General features: G+C 40.1%; 1 protein-coding gene across 1 annotated transcript; it reads left to right on the top strand.

The window, feature by feature from the left end:
• The first annotated feature begins 555 nt into the window (after positions 1-555).
• LOC143596425 (zinc finger BED domain-containing protein DAYSLEEPER-like) lies at positions 556-1,575 on the top strand. The gene is made up of 3 exons (XM_077075212.1): positions 556-1,153; positions 1,236-1,329; positions 1,417-1,575. Exons 1-3 carry the CDS (start codon positions 559-561, stop codon positions 1,418-1,420), a joined length of 693 nt encoding a protein of 230 aa, XP_076931327.1. The 5' UTR covers positions 556-558; the 3' UTR covers positions 1,421-1,575.
• Positions 1,576-20,461: the final 18,886 nt, after the last annotated feature.

A 20,461-nucleotide genomic window follows, 5' to 3' on the forward strand; every position in this document is an offset into this window, starting at 1 on the left:
ATCGTTTAAGAATGACGGGTCAAATTGGGTTGATAGTTTTATTAGAATGGGTTGTTTAGGGTTAGGGAATAGATCTCCAGTGAAAACCATGGGTTCGTGACTTCATCAGTTCATCAGTTCATCTTCGCCTCAGCAGATTCAATCACCGTCAGCCCCGCCGTCGCCGCCATTCGACGTCCAATCACCACCGCCGTGGGTAAATTCTTCCGGTATGGATTCATGTTCGGCAGAGAAACCTCACGGAAGGAATTAGGCGATCTTATCGCAGATCTTCGCCGATCAAATCCTGATTCATCGTCTTCTAATCCTCCACACTCCTGATTCGGTAACCTTTTCGATTTCAATTCGGTAACTTATAATATCCTATTGTTATACTAAAGCAGCAGGTGCAACTGCTCATTTATTGAATTAGATTAGTAGTATTTAACTTACTATGATATCACTACTTTGTTTTCTGGAAGCTTATATCCGACTTCCAACTTATATTTTCATCAAGTGTGGAAAATTCAATTGCATATTGAAGAAGCAATTCGCAATACAAATGATATTATTAGTAACATGGCAAAAGACATGAAAAAAAAGTTTGATAAATATTGGGAAAGTTATAGTATGGTGTTATCTTTTGCGGTTATTTTAGATCCACGGTACAAGGTTAAGCTTGTTGAGTATTGTTTCTCAAAACTTGACATGAAAGTTGAAGAGCGAAAAACGAAATTGAAGAGTATCGTTGATGGCATTCATAAGCTATTTATGGAGTATGATATTCAATCGGAGACAATGCCCGATTCTTCAAGACCCGAGAGTTCAAATGTTGGTGACAACACGTTGGACGAGTTGGAGGGATTTGACTCATTTGAAAGCCAATATAGAAATGATGTTAACGAAAAGTCTCAGTTAACATTGTACTTAGATGAACCTCAACTAGACAGAAAACAACCACTTGATGTTTTACGGTATTGGAAGGATAATCAAGGAAGGTATCCAAAAGTGGCTCTAATGGCTCGTGATCTATTGAGCATCCCAATTACTACCGTCGCTTCCGAATCATCTTTTAGTATTGGAGGTCGGGTTTTGAGCAAGTATCGAACTTCACTTCTACCATCCAATGTCGAGGCGTTGCTATGCGCTCAAGATTGGTTGGATGTTTTACAAGGTATTAAAAGTTCATTCTTTTGCAACTAAATTTTATGAAATATCTTTATTAATATAGCACCTTTCATTTTTCACATATTTAGATGAAAACGAGATCGAGATGGAGGAACAACTTGCTGAAGACATTGAAGCGTTGATTCCGAGTTATAATAGTAGCAATTTTAGATTGACCGAGAGGTATTAAAAACTGAATTCTCTTTGCAATTTAATTTTATATTTGTATATGTTTATTAATATAACAACTTTCCTTTTTTACATATTTAGATGAAACGAGATCGAGATGGAGGAACAACTTGTGTTGACCAAGAATGCAACTTGTAGTAGGGTTTCTAGTTGTTTTGAATTGTTTAATGTCATCATTGTTATTTTGGATAAAGACATTGTGCAAATATGTGATCTTAAAGTACTTAAATGATGTTTTGATTAGGAAATGTCATCATTGTTTACCTTGTTTGAAGTATTGGTTATGTAACTTGATATGCGAGCTGTTACGCGCTGAAACGAGCTGAAAAATCGCTTAAACAAACTGTTACGCGCTGAAACGAGCTGAAAAACCGCTTAAACGAACTGTTACGCGCTGAAACGAGCTGAAAAACCGCTTAAACGAGCTGTTACGCGCTGAAACGAACTAAAAAACCGCTTAAACGAACTGTTACACCGCTTAAGCGAGCTGTTACGCGCTGAAACGAACTGAAAAACCGCTTAAGCGAGCTGTTACGCGCTGAAACGAACTGAAAAACCGCTTAAACGAGCTGTTACGCGCTGAAACGAACTGAAAAACCGCTTAAGCGAGCTGTTACGCGCTGAAACGAACTGAAAAACCGCTTAAGCGAGCTGTTACGCGCTGAAACGAACTGAAAACCGCTTAAGCGAGCTCTTACGCGCTGAAACGAACTGAAAAACCGCTTAAACGAGCTGTTACGCGCTGAAACGACTGAAAAACCGCTTAAGCGAGCTGTTAATCGCTGAAACGAACTGAAAAACCGATTAAACGAGCTGTTACGCGCTGAAACGAACTGAAAAACCGCTTAAGCGAGCTGTTACGCGCTGAAACGAACTGAAAAACCGCTTAAACGAGCTGTTACGCGCTGAAACGACTGAAAAACCGCTTAAGCGAGCTGTTACGCGCTGAAACGAACTGAAAAACCGATTAAACGAGCTGTTACGCGCTGAAACGAACTGAAAAACCGCTTAAGCGAGCTGTTACGCGCTGAAACGAACTGAAAAACCGCTTAAACGAGCTGTTACGCGCTGAAACGAACTGAAAAACCGCTTAAGCGAGCTGTTACGCGCTGAAACGAACTGAAAAACCGCTTAAGCGAGCTGTTACGCGCTGAAACGAACTGAAAAACCGCTTAAGCGAGCTGTTACGCGCTGAAACGAACTGAAAAACCGCTTAAGCGAGCTGTTACGCGCTGAAACGAACTGAAAAACCGCTTAAGCGAGCTGTTACGCGCTGAAACGAACTGAAAAACCGCTTAAACGAGCTGTTACGCGCTGAAACGAACTGAAAAACCGCTTAAGCGAGCTGTTACGCGCTGAAACGAACTGAAAAACCGATTAAACGAGCTGTTACGCGCTGAAACGAACTGAAAAACCGCTTAAGCGAGCTGTTACGCGCTGAAACGAACTGAAAAACCGATTAAACGAGCTGTTACGCGCTGAAACGAACTGAAAAACCGCTTAAGCGAGCTCTTACGCGCTGAAACGAACTGAAAAACCGCTTAAGCGAGCTGTTACGCGCTGAAACGAACTGAAAAACCGCTTAAGCGAGCTGTTACGCGCTGAAACGAACTGAAAAACCGCTTAAACGAGCTTTTGCTGTTAAAAAGATCTGTAACGTGTTGGAAACACGCTTATTCGTTGGTAAAAAAAAAATTAAGCGAAACCCGTTTTGACCTGTTCATACATTGACTCGTTCTAACCCGAACCTGTTGACCCTAACCCGTTCCGACCCGAACCGAAACAACCCTTCTTTTAAGTGACCCGTTTCGACCCTAACCCGTTTCGACCCTAACCCGTTTCAACCCTAACCCGTTCCGACCCATGACCCGTTTCGACCCAACCCAACCCAATTGCCACCTCTAGTTGTGTGTATGAATGTATTTATTCTTGCCTCGAGTGTGTATATACGGTTGTGTGTGTATATATATTGAGGATATATGTTGTTTGTATCCTAATATCCCAAGACAAAATACGTGAAGGTAGAGTGTAAGGTGATAAAAATTATAATAAAATGGCAGGGTCAAGAGATTGGGGGCTTCACCGACAATCAACGATGAAAAGATAGAAAATGTTGGCTTGGTAAATTATTGGTGTTCGTCTAAGTGTCTGTATTTTTTGATATTAAAAGAAGTAATGGAGATTGAGTATGGCATCAAATAATACATAGAGAAAATCCAAAGTTGTTGAGGTTTGGTGATGCTTCGGCTGACAAGAGGGAGAAAGAAAGATTTTTGGGTGATGTATTTTGTGTAGTACAAGATTTTCAAATAATGGTGTCTGAAACCAACTCTTTGACATTAGAGTTCACATATTCTATTTTGGATATCATATAATATTACATAGGTTCTATTTTAAATACAAGTTATCACACTCTTTGTTCAGGTGTATGAAAGTTTTCTCAAGCACATGACTTTTTATTTTATTTTATTTAATGTTATTATTATTATTTTTTTTGTGAAACACATAATAGTTGGTGTGGTTTCCACATATCAAATGTAGAAAATGTTGATTCCCAGTAACAAATGTTTTTGTTTTAATACACAAAGTGATTTAGGTTTAATAATTAGATGTCTAATTACCTAGGCGTCGAAGGAAAAGAACTAGTGTACCCTTAGTGTATAACATTACGTACTCATATTTTGCCAGGTTGTTTCGTGTGCTTTTCGGTTAATCATATTAATTACCTAACATGTATGGTATGCAAAAGTGTCTTTGATAATAACGACACATTTAATTATAAGGAAAACTAGTTTTAAAAAAAAAGTACGCTTAGTCAAACCTTAAAGTCGTATGGATGTTGACCAAATTTGACGGGTGTCACAGTTTATTTGTTTATTTGCTTTTTAGTTGTCATTTTTCCTTTAGGTGCCTTTACTTGCTATTTGTGCATTTAGGTTTAGTTTTCCTTAAAAAAAATTAAAAAATAAAAATAATAATTAATTAAATAATTTTTTGTTTTAGTTTATGCATAATACCCATTCTCAAGACCCACCTTTATTCACTGCATTAAAAGAGCTTGAGAGAGAAAGAGAGTTTCACGAATGACTTAAAGAGCCTATAGATAGCGAGAGAAATTCACCTGGCATTCAGGTACATGTCTCTACTCCTAGAATAGATATGGGCAACGCCGTTGCACCACCGAGACAAACCGTTCATGCTAGAGCCAACGATGACAACGTGGGAGCCAGATCTGCAATTGTCCGACCTGCTGCGACTAATACCCAAAACTGGAAAATTCCTTCTCACGTCATGAATTCTATCACCAATTCTGCACAGTTCCACGGCTAGGATGACGAAGATGCCCCGAGACACCTTTCCCGATTTGTGCGGATCTGCGAAACTTTTAATATTAATAATATCTCGTCCGACGACATTCATTTTAAACTATTCCCATTCTCACTTTCTGGTCGTGCTGCGTTATGGTTTGAATCTCTACCAAACGCCTCAATCGCCACATGGGCCGACTTGCAATCCAAATTCCTTAGGAAGTATTTCCTTCCATCGAAGGTCGTACATCTATGGGAGAAAATTCGTTTTTTTCATATGGACCCCGATGAGTCCTATTATTCTGCGTGGGAGCGTTTCTAAACTCTTATAAGCCGTTGTCCTCAGCATGGCCTAAACGATTGGGCTGTGTTTGAGAAATTCTTTAACGGTCTTACTCCCGAAACCCAACAACAGTTCAATACCGTTGCTGGAGGAAACATGCTCTATAAACTCACCATAGAGGATGCTGATGAAATGTTCGAGAGCATAGCATTAGGGGATCAGCAACACCGAGTAGAAGGTCCATCTCAGCTACCTAGTCCGCAGTAAGTGCATCATGTTGATCAGAATACGAGTGTGTCGGCAGATGTGGAGGCACTGAAGAGGGATCTCAGAGAGTTTAAGTTGCAAGCTCATAGGTGCGAGATATGTCATGGAAATCATGAGACAGCCGATTGTCTCGTTGATTCTCAGGAGGAGGTAGATTTTTTTGCTAATCAAATCCGTTCCTTTATTTCAGGAAAGCGAAACAATAATTCTAACTCTAATTGGCGGGCAGGTTACTCCGGTTATCAGCAATGCCAGAATCTGTTCCAAGAACCCGCCCCCGAAGCTGCTCCTGTACCAAATAGTACTTCCAAGATAGAGGAGATGTTGGCTAAGCAATTTCAATTGTTAAATCAGCTCTTACAAATGATGCCAACACCAAAATCCACTCTTTTGCAGCATGAGACGTTTATGAAGGGACACCGGGTTGAATTTCAGAATCTTGAGGCTAAGTTTGGTGAGTTGACTGCAAAGATTTATCAACGACCCTCGGGGAGTCTTCCAAGTAACACCGTCCTTAATCCCGGTCCCACCTATTCTAAACCATTTCAAAATGCTCTGGCCAAGGCAGTGACCACACGAAGTGGGGAGTTGTCGTAAGAGAAACACCAAGTGAGGAGGAACTTGAGATGGAGACACCTCCTGACAAGGTGAACAAGAGGCAAGACCCAGCAAGTACCTCACGGTCAGGCGGTGCATTAGTTGAGAATGAGAAGCAAGTTGAGCAGGAACCGATGCGCGTCTGTAAGCCAAAACCACCATATCCCGGTCGTATGGTGAAAAAGAATGATTCGGAGCAGTACTCTAGGTTTTTCGACATGCTTAAGAAGCTCCATGTGAACATTCCATTTATTTAAGCTCTCGCGAACATGCCAAAACATGCCAAGTTTCTGAAAGATTTGCTCACTAATAAGAAGAAACTTGAGGAGCTTTCGATTGTTACTCTTATTGAGGAGTGTTCTGCCGCCGTACAGAACAAGCTTCCTAGGAAGATGACAGATCCGGGCTGCTTTACCATTCCTTGCTTGATTGGTAATCTTCATGTTAGCAATGCTTTGGCCGACCTCAGTGCAAGCATTAACCTCATTCCCTATTCTGTGTTTGCCAACCTTAACGTGGGAGAGCTGCTTCCTACCCGAATGAGTATCCAGCTGGCAAACCAATATGTAAAGTGTCCAAGGGGCATTGTGGAGAACATGTTGGTGTAGGTGTACAAATTCATCTTTCCGGTCAACTTTGTCATCCTCGATATTGATGAGGACTAGAACGTTCCTCTCATACTTGGTTATCCTTTTTTAACCACCGCACGTGCTCTCATCGATGTTGCCGATGACAAATTGACTCTTCGAGTTCATGATGACACGGTCACATTCGACGTGTCCATGAGGCATGCTGAGCAGCATGATGCCACTCTCTACTTCATAGACACTTTCATGATGCATGTAGGCGACTATCTTATGAAGGTCTGCTAGAGAGACACGTTCGACACCCAGATCATGGACGTGGAGAATCAGTCATTCGAGATGACAGAATTTGAATTTAACTTGGATCAATAGGAAGAGCAGCAGTTACCTGAGGTAGGAGAACACGATCCGATCATGAGTTCCCAAATATTTTCTAATGTCCTTGTAGTTGAAGAACGAGAGTTTCCGATCGAAAATCCATCTGTTGAGAACCCCCATCTTTAGAGCTAAAAGATTTACCATTTCTCCTCGAGTATGCTTTCTTAGGGGAGGGGTCTCAACTTCCCGTCATCATCTCTTCGAGTTTGGAGATGGAGGAGAAGGAGAAGTTGATGGTTGTTATGAAATCTCATAAGCATGCCATCGCATGGAAGCTTATGGATATCAAAGGTATAAACCCATCATTCTGCACGCATAAAATCTTTATGGAAGACGAGTAACCTGTGGTGCAGCCGAAGAGGAGGCTTAACCCGAACATGTAGGAGGTTGTCAAGAAGGAGTTTATTAAGTTACTCGATGCCAGTTTGATTTTTCCGATCTCCGGCACCTCATGGGTTAGTCCAGTCCAGGTGGCCCCTAAAAAGGGGGTATGAAAGTTATCACGAATGAAAATAATGAGCTCATACCGACATGGACTGTAACAGGGTGGCGAGTTTGCATCGAATACTGCAGACTTAACGAGGCCACACGAAAGGACCACTTCCCGCTTCCATTCATCGATCAGATGCTTGAGCGTTTGTCAGGACAACAGTTCTAGAGTTTCCTTGACGGCTTTTACGGTTATTTCCAGATCCCTATCACCCCGGGTGATCAGGAGAAAACCAAATTTACATGTCCTTTTGGCACATTCGCGTACAAACGCATGCCATTCGGACTATGTAACGCTCTAGCCACATTTCAGCAGTGCATGGTGGCCATTTTCTATGAGTTAATCGAGGATTCCATGGAAGTCTTTATGGATAATTTTTCTGTCTTTAGGAATTACTTCGATAAATGTTTGCGTAACTTAGATCGAGTGCTCGCTAGATGTGAAGAGACGATCCTTATGCTCAATTGGGAGAAATGTCATTTTATGGTTCGTGAGGGTATTGCCTTAGGTCATAAGATTTCTAGTGCGGGGATGGAGGTAGATAGAGCTAAGGTAGACACCATTTCCAAACTTCCACCACCCACTTCCATGAAGTCTATTCGTAGTTTCTTAGGTTATGTGGGATTCTACCGGCATTTTATTAAAGATTTCTCGAAAATCTCTTGTCTGATGACCCAGCTTCTAGAGAAAGATATGTCGTTCGATTTTAGTAAGGAGTGTTTGAGGGCCTTTGAGTTGATTAAGGAGAGGTTAGTGAGTGCTCCTATTCTTGTTGCTCCCAATTGGACTCTTCCGTTTGAGATCATGTGTGATGCGAGTGACTTTGCTGTTGGAGCCGTGTTAGGACAGCGTCGAGAGAAACATTTTCATCTCATCTATTATGCTAGCAATACCCTTAACGATGCTCAGGAGAATTACCCCACGACAGAGAAGGAGCTTCTTGCGGTTGTTTTCGCGTGCGATAAATTCTGTTCCTATCTCGTGCTTTCTAAGACTATTATTTTCTCTGATCATGCGGCTCTTCGTTACTTGTTCGCTAAGAAAGAGGCGAAGCCTCGCCTCCTTCGTTGGATCCTTTTGCTTCAGAAGTTCGATACCTCTTTTTAGCATCAAATAATCTCTAAAAACTGCAACTTCTATCCAATAATATAGCTCAGAAAGCTACTTATCACATTAAAATGCAATTTCAGGTAAACCCAGACCTTAAACGAATAAACGAGCGAAAAGAAGAATAAAACGAAAGAAAACCGAAGAAAAACCCCAAACACGCCCATTTTCCCCCTAGAAACGCCCCAATGCCTCTGACTGCAAGAAAAGACAAAAATCTACAAAAAAGACAAAACATTGACACAGAAGCACGGGGTCGTGCTTTAGAAAGCATGGGGCCGTGGTCACCTTTTAAAAAAAGAAAACATAAATATAACATGCCACCAAAAGCATGGGACCGTGCCTCAGAGAGCACGTCCCCATGGTGAGTCATCATGTACGATATGACATAGCATTTAATGCAACTGGACACGGGGTGTAAGGCCCCGTTATCGGTGCCTCACATTTGGACGTTGGATTTACTCAATAACACAGTTCTAGAAATTAGAGTTAATTAAAATCTTACGCGGAATATAAAACATTTATAACATTACCATAATAATTCATAACATGTCTTAAAACATTCATCTTGTCTTTCAAAATTAAAACATTAATTATAAAACATAACAAGTCTTCAGATGCCAGTTGCATCCTACTCACCTGCGTGCATACTAAAAGTCAGCTACGCTAAGTGAGTTCTAGTAAATCAGACGACATACAATACATTCACATCTTACATATGCACCAGAAGGTACATACCTCCATATTTACTTACATACTTACATACATACATACATACATACATACATACATACATACATACATACATACATACATACGTACGTACGTACGTACGTACGTACGTACATACATACATACATAAATACATACATACATACATACATACATACATACTTTCATTCATACATATACGTTTTAAGAGCATTTCGCCCTATGACCTTCGCCGATATTATTAGGGTCGATTCCCTACATTCGCCTACATTATTAGGGTCGGTTCCTCCATTCGCCGACATTATTAGGGTCGGTTCTCTCCATTCACCGACATTATTATGGTTGGTTCCCTACATTCGCCGACATTATTAGGGTCGGTTCCCTCCATTCGCCGACATTATTAGGGTCGGTTCCCTACATTCGCCGACATTATTAGGGTCGGTTCCCTATATTTAGTACATTATACCATACCAGTCTCTACATACATTTCTTAATATTACGTGCAATATCCGAAGATGGTTCACGTACCATCATCATAACATACATACCTCATTCACATATCATATATACATAGTCATATCTTTGACTATCACCTAGCAGCACTTGCAATATCCGAAGATCGTTCATGTACTATCATCATAACATACATACATCTTTCACTTATCATATGTACGCATCAATCATGACTTTAACTATCACTTGACGGTACATGCAATATCCGAATATCGTTCATGCATTGTCAAACAATCAATATACATAAATCATACAAGGCATACATTTACCACTTAAGGTAAGTGTATTAACTATCACATCGAGTATGCACACAGTCCCGAAAACATAACAAGTAAGTGGGACTAGAAACTCACCTGAATTCTGTTTCTCTCTCCGTTAGTAGTTAATCCTTTCTTTTGTTGAGCTCTGCTAACTGTATATAAGTTATACGCATCAAAACTCGTCCTATCGTATTAGATTACTTTTACTTAGTATTAAGCGAACTAGGTATTAAGCGAACTTAGCATTAAGCAAAGTTAGTATTAAACGAACTTAGCATTAAGCGAAGTTAGTGTTAAACGAACTTAGCATTAAGCGAAGTTATCTACAGTAGAGACGGGTTTTGATTTTAACCCCATAACATCTCTGTTCAACCTGTAACCCTTCGATATGATGTTAACCATTCCCGTGAACATTCCCATGGTCATTTTTGAATAAGAGAAAACACATAAAGTTTGGACCTTTAAGCTTAAAAACGTTCAACACTAGATCTAAGGTTTTCTTTTAAACGAGGCGTACATGCTTACGGATTCATTAGGTTCATTTTAACATCAAGTTCATTACTTTAGGTTCCATTTAAGCCCGACCTCCTCTCGTTCTAAGTTTCAAGACTAACCGTTTATAAAAACGTAAACTTTAAAGGTAAAAGGCATACCTTTATGTGTTCTTTGGTCTTGGTTAGCTTATTTAGGGACTCTAAATCTTGTATAATAAAGATCTATATCACCAACTAGCGTTCGTTTGGTCTCGTTCCTCTCCCCTTGCTCGCGGCCGTGTAAGGTGATATGTGTGTGTGTTTGGAGTGTGTATAGATTAAGATGGAAAGAAATGAGGATTTAGGGTTTTAGGGTGGTTTAAGAGGATATTTATATCCCCTAAAGTCCATGGACCTAAAGCCCATTACCCTTTAATCCATCTTACTTAATCCCAATCCATGATCTTTTCTTTATTTTGTATTAATTAAATATTAACATACGGTAATTAAACGCGATTTTCTTTATTTAATGTTAGAATATTTTAGGATGTTACAAGTCTTCCCTCCTTAAAGAAGTTTCGTCCCCGAAACCTAACTATTACACTAACAGACTTGGGTAAAACTTGCGCATCTCATCCTCAGCTTCCCAAGTGGCATTAGATCCTCTGCGATGTTTCCATATCACCTTCACCAAAGGTATAACCTTGTGACGAAGTTGCTTCTCGTTGCGATCAACAATCTCTATCGATTGCTCAATGTAGTTCAGCTGTTCATCAACCTCAATGTACATCAATGGCACGTGAGACGTGTTATCGGCCAGACATTTTCTCAAATGAGAAACATGGAAGGTTGAATGGATTCCTTCCAACTCTTCTGGCAGATCTAGCTTGTAAGCTACTTCATCTACACGATCCATAATCTTAAACGGTCCAATGTACCTCGGACTCAACTTTCCTCTATTTCTAAAATGGATTCCTTCCAACTCTTCTGGCGAGACCTTGAGCATCACGTTGTCACCAACGTTAAACTCGATCGGTCGTCGCCGCTTATCAGTATACAACTTCTGCCTATCTTGAGCAGCTTTCATCGTAGCCTTAATCTGATCGAATTTTGAAGATGTTTCTTGAACAACTTCCAAACTTCCCATCTCTTTCTGACCAATCTCTCCCCAACAAACTGGGGTTCTACATCGTCTACCATACAACATTTCAAATGGTGGCATACCAATACTCGAATGGTAACTGTTGTTATAGGAGAACTCTGCCAGATGCAGATGGTCATCCCAACTTCCTCCAAAGTCTAAAACACAGGCACGTAGCATATCCTCAAGGGTTTGGATCGTCCTTTCAGACTGTCCATCTGTTTGAGGATGATACGTAGTGCTGATGTTCAGTCTCGTTCCCATAGCCTCATGGAACTTCTTCCAAAATCTCGAGGTAAACCGAGTATCTCTATCAGACATGATCAATAACGGTACTCCATGCTTAGTTACAACCTCTTTTATGAACAAGCTTGCTAACGTTTCTGACAAGATAGTCTCTCGTATAGGCAGAAAGTGAGCACTCTTGGTTAAACGGTCCACAATCACCCAGATGGTGTATCATGATGCTTAGCTGTACGAGGTAGCATAGTTATGAAATCCATGGTGATGTGTTCCCATTTCCATTCTGGTATCTCAAGCGGTTGCATCTTCCCATAAGGATTCTGATGTTCGACTTTGACTTGTAAACAAGTTAAACACTTACTAACATAATCCACCACATCATTTTTCATTCCTGGCCACCAGTAGTCCCTTTTCAAATCTTGATACATCTTCGTAGCTCCAGGATGAATTGAGTATCTTGACTTATGAGCCTCATCTAAGATTCGACCTCGAAGATCTCCATGGCGTGGGATCCACATACGGTCAAACCTAGTCTTAATACCATGAGTGTTTTCCATCAGCTCATCCTGCTGGCCGTAAATTCGTTCTTTCTTCACTAGCCCCTTCATTAACCAGCACTTCTATCAGCGACCACATTAGCTTTGCCAGGATAGTACTTGATGTCACAGTCGTAATCCTTTATCAACTTCAACCATCTCCTCTGTCTCATGTTCAACTCTTATGTTCGAAGAAGTATTCAAACTCTTATGATCTTTGTAAATGGTACACTAAGTACCATACAGATAATGCCTCTATATTTTGAGAGCATGCACTATTGCTGCTAAATCTAAATCATGTGTCGGATAAGTACTCTCATGGACCTTCAACTGTCTAGACGCGTAAGCTATCACTTTTCCTCGTTGCATCAACACGCAACCTAACCCACGATACGAAGCATCGGTACAAACAACCAAATACTCGTCACCATCCGGTAAAGCTAGGATTGGAGATTGTGTGAGTCTCTTCTTTAATTCCTCAAAATCTTATTCTTGAAACTTACCCCAACTGAATACTACCGGCTTTCGGGTCATACCGGTCAACGGTGCGGCTATCTTGGAGAAACATTTAATGAATCTCCTATAGTAGCCAGCTAACCCTAAGAAGCTTCGTATATCAGTCAGATTCTGCGGAGTCTTCCAATTTGTTATCGCCTCAATCTTAGCCTGGTCCACGGTAATCCCTTCAGGATTAATCACGTGACCTAGAAATTGCACTTCTCGCAACCAGAACGCGCATTTCAAAAACTTAGCGTACAACTTCTATTCCTTCAGAGTCTCCAATACTTCTCTCAGATGCTCAGCATGATCCGACTCGCTCTTTGAATAAATCAATTTGTCGTCGATGAAAACGATAACAGACTTATCCAACATCGGCCGACACACCCTATTCATCATGTCCATAAATGCTGGAGGAGCATTTGTTCGACCGAATGACATTACGAGGAACTCGTAGTGTCCATACCGCGTCCGAAACGTTGTTTTAGGGATGTCTGCCTCTTTCACTTTCAATTGATGATAGCCTGATCTGAGATCTATTCGTGAGAACCAACTGGAACCTTGTGGTTGGTCAAACATGTAATCAATCCTTGGCAAAGGATATATATTCTTTATCGTAAGCTTGTTCAACTCGCGATAGTCTATGCACATTCTCATGCATCCATCCTTCTTCTTTACGAACAACATTGGCGCGCCCCACGGAGAAACACTTGGTCTTATGAAACCTTTGTCGAGGAGTTCTTGCAGTTGGGACATTAATTCTTTCAACTCGGACGGCGCTAGACGCTAAGGTGCATTCGCGACGGGTTGGGCTCCTGGTACTAAATCTATCTGGAATTCTATCTCTCGCTCAGGTGGCAAACCTGGAAGATCCTCAGGGAATACTTCTGGGTAGTCGCACACAATAGGAACATATTTCATTTCTTTCGTCTCGGCTGAGCGTTGACAACATACGCCAGGTAGGCACCGCACCCTCGCCTTAACAATCCTCCGGTTTTTATCATCGAGATGAAATTAAGTCCTGAACTTTCCTTATCACCATAAACTGTCACCTCACTACCATCCAAGGACCTTATTTTTATTATCCTACTCTTACACACTATTTTTATTACTCAGACAACCAATCCATTCCCAAAACCACGTCAAACCCTCCTAAGGTCATAAAATACAACGTAACAGGGAACTCATGTCCTTCTAACACTATCTTACAGTTCTTAACCATTTTTATTATTTTAACCGAGGTGTTACTAGCAGTTTCTACTATAAAGGTTTCAGACACTCGGCAACATTTCATTTTAGCTAACTAAATGGTATAGCTACAAAACCTTTATTCGCACCCGAATCAAATAATACTGAAGCAGAGATACCGTTTACTAGAAACGTACCAGTCACAACATCCGAAATCTGTCCGGCCTGTTCTTGAGTTTGCATTTAGGACCTAGTCCTTGGCCTCTCTTGCTCAGCATCTTTCTTCTCACTCCCACCAGCTTCACCACTAGTACAAGTCCTCGCCAGGTAACCTGTCTGTCTGCACTTATAACACGTGGGCTTTGCATGGCAATCCTGAGAAAAGTGTCCCATCTTACCACATTTGTAACAGGCATTTGACCCTGATCTACATTCCCCACCATGGGACTTCCCACACTTACGGCACACATCAGACCCAGTGCCCCACTTGCACTCTCCAGCGTGCATCTTTCCGCACGTCCTACATGACCTCTTCTCCCACACTCTCGGCTGCTTGTTCTTAGGGTTCCACATCTGTGTACCAGGTCGTTTAGCAGGAGCGACCCACTTCTTATCCTTCTTCTCTTCCGCCACCATGTCATCCACCGACAGGTCATCGTAAACCATTTCTGCGAGCCCTACAGCAGAATCAAAAGTACCTGGTCTACCAGCCTTGACCAAGACATGAACTTTCTGCGGTAGTCCCCTAAGGTAACACTTGACCCGCTTGGCTTCAGTGTTCACCATGTCTGGCACTAACCTAGACAGGCAGTTGAATTCAGTGGTGTATTCGCGGTGTGTCATCTCACCCGCCTTTAGGCTCAAGAACTTCATTTCAACCCTCTCAACCTCCGCATCAGCACAAAACCTCTTCATTACCAACTCCTTTAGATCATCCCACTGCATAGCTTTGATCTCCTCCCGGGTGTTCCTCTGTTCCACAGTTTCCCACTACATGGCTTCGTCAAGAAATGATTGGGTGGCAAAACCCATAGCTTGGTCGCTAATGTGAATAACCTTGTCCATAGTAGTTATCCATTGGAGGGTAGCGATTGCGTCCCCTAAACCAGTCAGCTTCGGCGGGTCGCAACATTTAAGTGACTTGTAGTTGCACCCACCTCGGCCTCTTTTCCCGTCATCAACCTTCACCGACTTAAACACACTTGATTCCTCCTTCTCCTTCTCATCATCCTTCTTACTCTTTTCCCACGACTTCTCAGCAGTCTTTGCATGACTCCCGGCGGACTTTTCAGGATTCCAATTCTTCGCAGCAGCTGCTACCGCCTGAGCAATGGCAGCTTGAACAATAGGGTCAAGTCGATATCCTTCGTTGTTACTCGGATTTCCACCTGCTGCACTTCCTTCTCCCTCAGCGTTAGTAGCTGATTCTACTGACGGTTCTCGAACAACTCGTGGCCTACCACGATGTCCCATACGTCCTCCTCTCCCAGCAACCTTCTTAGCTCCAGCCATCATATTCTACAAGGAAACACAAACGTCATCACTTAAGGAACCATTTAGTACAAGGATAGTGAGGATAATAGGTAATAACAGTGGCCGGTTATGCTTAGCTGATCACGTTACTTTCGTGTCCTATACACTTCCCTTTATGAGTCTATTTGTGCTGGTTCTACTTTAAACACTTAGTCATTCAAAACAATCACTTAATCCTATCCCTATCGTTCACACATCCTTTCTTTATCATTTAACATACATCAATTGATCATACCTCTTACCTTTACTAAGCTTGCTTGAGCGACACATGGCATTCTCGAACTGGCATCTACTTCCTTTTCTTAATTAAATCACATTCTCTGTTCGAGTCTAAGCATGTAGGATGCTTAAATCTCTCGAACTTTGCTCTGATACAAAGTTCTAGAAATCAGAGTTAATTAATACCTTACGTGGAATATAAAACTTTCATAATATTACCATAATAATTCATAACATGTCTTAAAAAATTCATCTTGTCTTTCAAAATTAAAACATTAATTATAAAACATAACAAGTCTTCAGATGCCAGGCTTTTATTCTTCTGCCATGTGCCCCGCTCACGCCAGCTGTCGCATCCTACTTACCTGCGTGCATACTAAAAGTCAGCTACGCTGAGTGAGTTCTAGTAAATCAGACGACATACAATACATTCACATCTTACATATGCACCCGAAGGTACACACCTCCATATTTACTTACATACTTACAAACACATTTTCATTCGTACATATACGTTTAAAGAGCATTTCGCCCTATAACCTTCACCGATATTATTAGGGTCAGTTCCCTACATTCGCCGACATTATTAGGGTCGGTTCCCTCCATTCACCGACATTATTAGGGTCGGTTCCTTCCATTTGTCGACATTATTAGGGTCGGTTCCCTACATTCTCCGACATTATTAGGGTCGGTTCCCTCCATTCGCCGACATTATTAGGGTCGGTTCCCTACTTTCGCCGACATTATCATGGTCAGTTCCCTATATTTAGTACATTGTACCATACCTATCTCTACATACCTTTCTTAATATTACGTGCAATATCCGAAGATCGTTCATGTACCATCATCATAACATACATACCTCATTCACATATCATATATACATAGTCATATCTTTGACTATCACTTGGCAGCACATGCAATATCCGAAGATCGTTCATGTACTATCATCATAAAATACATACATCTTTCACTTATCATATGTACACATCAATCATGACTTTAACTATCACTTGACGGTACATGCAATATCCGAATATCGTTCATGCATTGTCAAACAATCAATATACATAAATCATACAAGGCATACATTTACCACTTAAGGTAAGTGTATTAACTATCACATCGAGTATGCACACAGTCCCGAAAACATAACAAGTAAGTGGGACTAGAAACTCACCTGAATTCTGTTTCTCTCTCCGTTAATAGTTAATCCTTTCTTTAGTTGAGCTCTGCTAACTGTATATAAGTTATACGTATCAAAACTCGTCCTATCGTATCAGATTACTTTTACTTAGTATTAAGCGAACTTGGTATTATGCGAACTTAGCATTTAGTATTAAACGAACTTAGCATTAAGCGAAGTTATCTACAGTAGCGACGGGTTTTGATTTTAACCCCATAACATCTATGTTCAACTTGTAACCCTTTGATATGATGTTAACCATTCCCATGAACATTCCCATGGTCATTTTTGAATAAGACTCGGCCTAAAAACGCATAAAGTTTGGACCTTTAAGCTTAAAAACGTTTAACACTAGATCTAAGGTTTTCTTTTAAATGATCCGTACATGCTTACGGATTCATTAGGTTCATTTTAACATCAAGTTCATTACTTTACGTTTCATTTATGCTCGATCTATCTCGTTCTAAGTTTCAAGACTAACCGTTTATAGAAACGTAAAGTTTAAAGGTAAAAGGAATACCTTTATGTGTTCTTTGGTCTTGGTTTGTTTGTTTAGGGACTCTAAATCTTGTATAATAAAGATCTAATCACCAACTAGCGTTCGTTTGGTCTCGTTCCTCTCCCCTTGCTCGCGGCCGTGTAAGGTGGTATGTGTGTGTGTTTGGAGTGTGGAGATTAAGATGGAAATAAATGAGGATTTAGTGTTTTAGGGTGGTTTAAGAGGATATGTATATCCCCCAAGGCCCATGGACCTAAATCCCATTACCCTTTAATCCATCTTACTTAATCCCAATCCATGATCTTTTCTTTATTTAGTATTAATTAACTATTAACACACGATAATTAAACGCGATTTTCTTTATTTAATGTTAGAATATTTTAGGATGTTACACGAGGGCGTGCCTTAAGAAGCACGGGGTCGTGCCTGACTCTCCAGACTGCCTAAAAATAGAGGAGCATGTTGCATTAATCAAGTTTGCTTGAATAAAAGTTCCATACGGATTTCTCTTGTAGAAACACTCACATTACACTCATATTGAAGATCTTGTGAAGATTTTGAAAGCTTGGAGGCTATCATCATCATCCATCATCATTGAAGAAGGAAGATCTATCCACATTTGGTTAGATTGTTCTAGTTTGATCATGTGTTTGTTATCTCCGTCTCTTTTAATGTTCATAACCATGCTCATTATGAGCTAAACTCCATTTACCATCTAAAATCTATGAAGAAGCTTTGTTTTACTTGATGATTATGTTTAACATGTGATTTAGTTTGGTAAAGTACATGGTTATTTTGCAATTATCCTTTGATGAAGAAGTGTTTTATCAATTTAACTCAATACATCAAGGTTGATGACTAAAAATCATTCATGATTCACTCATGTTCTTGGAGACTAGAAATGGTAAAAAGAATACTTTGATAACTTATTAAAGATAAAACATGCAACCTATGTTGGACTTAAAAATGATGAGATATAAGTTATGATCTATTTCTCTAGTTTTGATAATTATAAAATAACATTGTTAACACGATTGCTTAGGTTATCATGCTAGTTAAAGAAATCATATGTTAATGGAATGTGTAACTACACCCTAATCAAATCAACCAAGGGGAGGTTGTGTGAGTTAACTACAACCACTCGAAGTTGTTAGGATTGGTGATTGAGTAATCGAAGTCAATCCTAATCATTCTACTTTACCAGACTACATGTCTACATAAATTGACATTCTCGTGGTAGCATGATATTAAGCATAGGATGGACTTGAAAATACGCATGCTACTTTCTTTTATGTAATAGAATATGTTCGCATAGAAATGAAGGACAATTCCATCATATATTATTAGGGCAAGTTTATCACATGTTTATTTAATAATCATCAAGGAAGAATGGAGTGGATTCTTGATCTTAGATGGTAACCTTCATATAATTGAATTTCTCTTTCGGAAATTCTCTCCTTGTCACCTATATATTATATAAGTATTTCTATTTTATAAAAAGTTTAAAAGATCAACCCAAAAATGATAAAAACTCTCCGATTAAACTAAAACGAAGATTCATCATTAGAAACATTTGTGTCCACGAATCGATACTTGGTTCTTACCAATACTATTCTATATATACGATAGGTACACTTTCCTATTGTGTGTGTGTTTAGTCTTAGTAGAAATCACTTTTATAATTTTATAACACGATCTTGTGCAAAAGCTAAATCTCTCATCCATTATAATTTTACATCCGCACGCACATCACACATCAATACCCAAATATAACCGTAGGCTCAATTAGTTCTGGAAATAAAATAATATTAAATAATGTATACAGATGATTCTCAGGATGAACTCGAATGGACAAGTGAGTTATTATGGTCCGAAACGTAATAACGGACGTGCTTGTACGAGGGAGTACGAGAAGCAGTCGTTGAACAATCTAATAGGTAAAAATAGCAACATACGTGTATAATATATTATATTAAATAAATAGTATAAAATATTATATTAAATAAATATAGATATAAACAATTATCTGTGCTAATGTGTATGCATACCTATATGTGATTTATTATGATTAATATTATTGAAAAATATTATTCTTATTACTAACCCTTCTGCAATAATATGTCGAGAGATACATATTGTTATCTATTACAGTACCAGTAATACATGAAGAATAGGAGGACCCTGAAGAGGAACCCGGAGAAAAAATAGAGGAGGAATTAGGGGATGCTGTGGTCCTGCACATAGGACCTACATATCAGCCCGACTTATCGGGTTATCGCTGTGACACCTATCCCCCTAGGGAATCCCCTAGAAATGATGTAGGAGCAGGAGCCACTAGTGTCTATCATTCCCTAGTGAGATCTTCTACACCTCTTGTACCTCATACTTCACCACCCACTCTTACACACAGGATCCACCAGACTGCTCGCATTACTGTACACCCAACAGAGCGCACCTTATCCCCACCCCGTTCAACTTATCACAGGGGAGAGACTTCGCCAGTGCAGGTCACCGAGATACCTGTCCCCGCCTGGGGTGTGCCAACCCCAATACAGGAATCATCTCCCATGTTTGACTCTAATTGGTTAGGAGTGATAACTGACCAAGTATTAGCTCGCTCAAAATCGATAAACCGACTCTAATTGAAGATGTTTGGTATCTACATCAGAGCATGAGAGATTTGAGGATATCGAGTGCTTGTTACTGTTGGCGTTCGGATCAGATGACCTCCCATTTGTGGTTCTGCATGTCAGTTATTGCATCCTTAGTGGCTGTTGTTGCATGGTTGGTCTATCTTGTATGTATGAATAAGTAGAACAGAGTAGTATAGTTTGGTTGTACATAGTCTTTTGACATCCCATGCAGCATTTTGTGACATCATGTTGGGCTGAAATAGGAAATGTTTACGGTTTATATTATTATAAGAACTGGCCCTTATCAGGTTAAGTCTTTCTATCACTTAATGACAAATTTTGATACGCATATACAAGTGCTCGCCTATACCAGGTTAAACCTATGCGCTAGATGCATAAGTACAATAATGATTATGGGTAATACAAATGTGTTTTTTGGCCTGTGTGTTTGTGATTTAGATTATTGTGATAATGTGCAT

The sequence above is a fragment of the Bidens hawaiensis genome, unplaced genomic scaffold (genome assembly GCF_021521415.1).
Source record: "Bidens hawaiensis isolate Kalapana, Puna unplaced genomic scaffold, B.hawaiensis_p1.1 tig00046371_1, whole genome shotgun sequence".
NCBI lineage: Eukaryota > Viridiplantae > Streptophyta > Magnoliopsida > Asterales > Asteraceae > Bidens > Bidens hawaiensis.